Raw genomic sequence first — 6,000 nt, 5'->3', positions numbered from 1 at the left:
GAAGCTGCCACAGATCTGGATCACAGCAGGAGAGAATGCTGAGGGGTCCCTAAGGATAACACAGGACTGAACTCTGACTGGTTGGATCTACAGGCCAATATTTATTGACCTGTAAAAGAGAGATGGACTTGAGGAGCAGCCCAGGTACTAAGCCAGAGAAGACTCACAGAATCATAGAAATGGAGGGCTGGAAGGGCCTTCAAGGGGTCATCTAGTGCAGTATCCTGAACTGAGGCAGGACCAAGTATACCTAGACCATCCCTGACCAGTGTTTGCCTAATCTGTTACCCTGGTGCTCCCTCTGTTGGACTGCCCAGGAACTAAGTTAGGGACTACTCATTATCTCTTATTGTTGCTGTTTCAGGCATTGATCCTAGTGCAGCAATTCTCAAATTGTGGTGCATGAAACACTGGTGTTGCCTACTATGCAGGTTGACTTCAATTGTAGTGTCAGAATAAAATCCATTCAAATTACCCAGGTGACAAGGCGAGTTTGTTGGGTTTTAGATGTGGCATGCAGCATTAGGCCTTGAAGTCTGAGAACAGGGGACATTTGCACAATTTCCATTCCACCAGCCCTAGTAAAGAATCTTTTGTTACTTACAAAAAATATGTGTGTTTATTGCAGCAAAGGCTGGAGTCTGTAGAAACTAGTGCTTGGTTCCACCTACAGTACTTGCTGTTCACAAAGCATGCTACTAAATCTCTAATAAGTAGAGCCCTGCACGGATACAAAAATTTGGATACGCAGCCACAAGAATCAACTTGCATCTGATCATGATCCACACTCCGTCTTTTATTTGTATCCACACCACACCAGCAAGGGACAGGGCTACAGTGCTTAATTTGTGCCGGGGCTGAGCAACTGACAGGTCATTCTCTATGCAGCCATAGTGGGTTGTGAGGGGGGAGCAAGGAGCCATGACAGGTGCTCTGTGATTCCCAGTCAGTTTCCCCACATGGCGCAAGGGGTAGGGTGCAGGGGTTAGAGACGAAGGGGGCACAGTGCAGGAGTTAGGAGTGCAGGAGGAGGGTGAAGGTGCTTTCTGGCCACCCAGCCAATTCTTAATAGGTCAACATAGGCAATAAAATCCCCCATGATCCTATCGCTGCAATTTAAGCAGCCAAGCAATTTAGGAAACCTCTCCTGACATCATTATTGCCATATCAAGTCAGTTGGCGAGGGAGGCAGCTGCTTCTCCAAAGTAAGACAGGAAGCCATAGCTGCTTCCCCGCTTTCCTCGAATATGGTGATAGGAGCATGGGGATTTTGCTGCCTGTCTTGATCTATCATCTCCTCTTTCTCTGTATGGGGAAGGGGAAAGAGGGGGGAGAAGAGAGGGAATATTTAATATTTTTTTCTGAGGGAAGGGGGTGAACTTTGCTGTGTGTGTTGGTGTATGTCACACTTCTCTCTCTTTGGGGAGGAGGGCTTAGTGTCTCATTGAAGTACATGCAGGAATCTCATTATATCTGCATCCGATCTGCAAACAAGGTGAACAGTACAACTGCATCTGCGTTATCTGTAGATATAAAGCAGATATCTGCAGATTTGCAGAGCTCTACTAAAAGGACTGGGATATCACGCGGTGACATCATGAATTGGGGCTGGTTAGAAAAGGCTACAGTAAAGGGGGATGCAAATATTATCTTGGGCAAGCAAACTGCTTGTGAAGGATTCAGCAAAATGAACAAAGCAAAGGGCACAAAAGTTGCAAAATGCTAAAAGTTTATTAATCATCATAACTTTTCTTCATAAGAAACAAACAAAACCCAAAACAAAATAGAAAAAGAAAACATCCCACAACCAGATACCCACCGATGCTAGAAAATGGGGGCAACATTAATTCTGGAGGAAATGGCCCAATAAACGTATTTTCCCAGAAACAAAATAAATAGCAATAGTACAACATTAAAAAATATCTCAGCTTCCTAGGAAAGAATTCATATTACTATTATTATTACTTGTGTTTACAAAAATCCTTCATATACCCCTTTTGGCAAAATATATATTTCTTCTGTAAACAGTTAACCAAAAACAAATAATACAAACATCCAAATTGTCATACATTTACTATGCTGATGATCTCATGTAAACATAGAATATTCTGCAGCAGCCTTGTATGATAGGGTTTCTTTCTTTCCTACAATAACACAAACCCCCCAGTATCTTTAAAGTTTGAAGTTTGAGAAGATGCAGTTTCTACAACCTTATCTCTCTTTAATGCAAAAACAAACACACACACAAACAAACAAACAAAAGAAGTAGGAAGGTGAGAGTGATAGTCTGTGTTTTTCCTGGACTTGAATTGTTGCACTGCCTAACTGAACTGGAATCAAAGTGGATTTTAAAAGCAGTCTACTTCAATGCAATGATTAGTTAGTGTCAGGTGGGTGTGGAACACACTGTAATGGCTTTGACTAGTGAAACCTTATTAACTAAACAGTGATGTTTATTCTATGCATGGACCTGCACAGTCAGTATCAGAATCACCACAGGGAAAATTTAAAGCCCAAAAGAGATTATCGTTTACATCAAGGACTTTCTGTAAGTGCTTTGGAAATAATTACAGTATAGTTCCACTCACCCCACCCCATTGAAAGAAAAGCTCTCAGTCATATAGTAAAACATCACTGAGAAAAAACAAACCTCAAGATTTCCTAATTCTGCACCTCTGAAGTTAAAAGGAGAAGACATTCAAAGCAATGAGACCCATTGATAATGGAAGCTGAAATAATTAGGCAATAGAAATGTTTAGCATGTATACAGGAATTTCATCCATATGTCCAAGATTCTATCTGCTTTGGATACTTGTTTATTATTGGGAAAAAAAGTGAAAAGATTAATTTTAGTCTATATTCTACTCTTCCTGGTTTTGGTTCTTTCTTCTGGTTCTGTTCCCGGTTCTAGGACTGCCCTTGTTGCTGCTGGATCTGTTCCTGTTGCTGCTGTTCTTGCTCCTGCTGCTGTGCTGGAGTGGTGGGAGAGGTTTGTGGGATGCACTCTGTGCCCGCACAATCACACTTCTCCACGTAGATATATGAGTAATCAGTGGTGGTTCCATCAGGGCAGCTCAGGGTCACCTGTTTTTTGCTGGTCTTGGCCTCCTGACAACACTTGCATGTGTGTTGCATCATATTCGCCTCAGCAGAATACCTGATTGGCCACAAAGCAACAATAAAGAGAGATTTAGAAATACTGCTGCAAAATCTAAAACAAAATACACACCCATTGCTAGATATCACCAAATATGGTATATCTTTTATTGGAAACGATCTGTTTTACATTACTATGGTTACAATACTGTGATGAAATATAATGTCAGTGGGACTATTTGTAGAAGAAGTTACTACTCTATGTCAGAGTGGCAGAATCTGACCCTACATGAATACTGTGCATTTATTAACCAAAGATCTCAAAGCACTTTACAAAGGTGGCTAAATATTATTATGTACATTATACAGGTGGAGAAATTAAGGTACAGGGGGGCTAAATGACTGAGCCAAGGTCACACAGCAAGTCAATGCACAAATAATGTCCAGGATGAGACTTGCAACCTCATTTTTAAATGGGCAAGAGTTCAAATCAGAGGTTAAAGGCATTTGTCAATATGTCACTGAGCTTCCATCTAATAAAAACTGATGGGTCTTAAGGTAACTAACCTATTGTAACATAGCAGGTGTCAGAAATTCAAGTCAACACCAGAAACAAACACCTACTTGTTAGGTGGATGTTGGATGCATTACAAATGTACATTTTGCTCCCTACCACCAATATAATGAATGGATGCCAAGAGGCCACAGAGACAATCAAATACAAGGAGAATGAGTAATGAGCTTGCAGCTACTTACTTTGCAGAAGTATCACAGTTGCCTTCACAGTATGTTAATTCAACAGGCGCAGAAGATATGCATTCCCCATGTCTGATGACAGTGGCATTCTGGTGCCGTTGACAAACTGGACCGTTAGTAATAAAAGGGAAAATAATTGAAGATGTGTTTATATTTACTGCATACAGTTATTAATAGAAAACTGAGAGAGGTGGAGCTGAAATGGGGAGTTATGACATCGTGTGTTCACCTGTGTTAATTACATATGGCCAAACTGTGGCTGTTGCTACTTCTGTTTTCAAGGAGGAAAGAAGCCTCCTTCTACCTTAAGCGCTGGTGCACGATCTAGACTGAATTGTGCCACTGGCACCTGTTAAATGCATGGCCAGCTACCATGTTTGCTGTATCACTCTATCTTTCGAAGAGAACGCGTGCAGGTATGTTGGAGAGTGACCATGGCTCTGTCCCTTGCATATAATGCTAGCATCTAGCAGTAGGGAGGGAGAAGCACATGCTATGCATCTTCAAAGCCACTGTACAGTGTGCTGAGAATGTTCTTTTCCCAGCCACTCCCCGCTCCCCTCTCTTGCCCCAGCAGAAGGCATACTGCCCGAACGTACCCTTCACAGGCATAATGCCTCAGACCACGTCAGCTCAGCCACTATGTTTGTGCACCCGCCAGCCAATGTGGCTAATATGCTTCAAGGCACTATTTAGACCGTGTATTTTGTGTTTGCACCACAAAATTAGCATGACTTACCTGTTTGTGTTTCTTTGCAGCTTTTGCAGCAGCCATCTTCATCTATCTCGACGTAAGCCTTGAATGCAGAAATAGGGGGAAATGATTCAGTATTGGAGTGTACCTACCAACCCGGTGGCTTTCCCTGCTTCCCAAGTTTCCTTGGTGCCAGCAAGAGAGCTGCATTCAGATAGATGCTGATTCAAAGCAAGGCTGGGGGAGCTTGATGGTATTCCAGTGTGGGGTAACTTCTATATCAGTATACCATTAATAGGCAGCTTCTTTACAGGCTGGCATTAAATGGCACTCATTTTCTCTTTCAGTCCTCAGAGTGAAGCATTCTAATATTGTATATACTAACCCAACTTTTAAATACTGCATGCTGCAGATACATGAAATTCTGAAGCAGCTGAAGTTAGAGTGTTGCAAGTAAGGGATTGAGCCAGAACTGGTCACATAGATAATAAAATACTGACCTTCCACCTATGTGGCCCAGGTTCCAGTCCATCCCAAAATCTAGATTGAGTTGGATGGCTTTATTTCAATCAATTGCCTCTTCAAAATAATGTACTCTCCTTCACCTTACTTAGTCCGATCGGTGGGATTTTCAAAAGCACCAAAGTGATTTAGGAGTACAAGTCCAAATAACTTTCAGTAGAACCTGTATCATTTAGCACTTTTGAAAATCCCACTCCTTTTTATGTGTTCTGCCTTCTACTCCATGCTCTGTAATTCAGTGCAGAATATAACTTTGGCTCAAGTCAAATTCTAAGGGACCATAAGCTATACTTAGAATTGCATCCCACATAATACTTGGATCCAGCTATAATCTTTGGACACAGTGATCCTGCTGTTCTTGCCTATCCTTAACTAGGGCAACAAATATGAGAATTAGAGGAATATTTAGTTATACTTACAGGATTGCAGTTTGAGTTAAAGTATGGACAGGCTTTCCTTACAGTGACAGGAATAAACTGATCCTCAATTTGTTCACATATGTAGGAGGTGCAGTTATCACCAGGCTGGTGCCAGACTTTTCCAACCTGTAAGTAATTCACATTTGTAAAAAGTTAATAGAAATCTATATATTATTTATTTAAACAATCCTTTGTTTTTTTTAAAAAACAAACTACAATGTGCTTATTCTGCAAAAAGCTAATTTACAGTCCTTGAGGGCTAAATCAGGGGGATTTCTGTTGAGGGCTTTTGTAATGTTAGCAGCGTAGCTACTATTGTGTAAGTAATAAAGCCCAGTTCATTAAAAGTATGAGGAGACTATAAGTCTATCTATACACTTTCAAGTTCACTATAATTATGGAGTCACCTATCCCTACTCTGAATTACTGTCAAGCGATAATTATACAATAAGAATTAGTGATACCAAGAAAAATGTAATGAGTATACAGGTTTGTTTGGATGGGAGACAAGCT

The 6,000-nt window shown here is 41.0% G+C and overlaps 1 protein-coding gene across 1 annotated transcript in view; it reads right to left on the bottom strand.

Annotated features, from left to right (window-relative positions):
• Positions 1–1,712: 1,712 nt before the first annotated feature.
• The window catches only part of LOC137148068 (mucin-5AC-like), a 56,061-nt gene continuing 51,773 nt past the window's right edge, over positions 1,713–6,000 (bottom strand). The window contains 4 exon segments of the mRNA XM_067540562.1: positions 1,713–3,157; positions 3,853–3,958; positions 4,592–4,649; positions 5,488–5,613. Of these exon segments, the coding sequence (XP_067396663.1) occupies positions 2,908–3,157; positions 3,853–3,958; positions 4,592–4,649; positions 5,488–5,613 (540 nt within the window). The 3' untranslated portion in view covers positions 1,713–2,907.

Source organism: Emydura macquarii, unplaced genomic scaffold (genome assembly GCF_026122565.2).
Source record: "Emydura macquarii macquarii isolate MOO-44397 ecotype Brisbane River unplaced genomic scaffold, CSIRO-AGI_Emac_v2 contig_587, whole genome shotgun sequence".
NCBI lineage: Eukaryota > Metazoa > Chordata > Testudines > Chelidae > Emydura > Emydura macquarii.
This window is presented reverse-complemented; position numbering and strand designations above follow the sequence as displayed.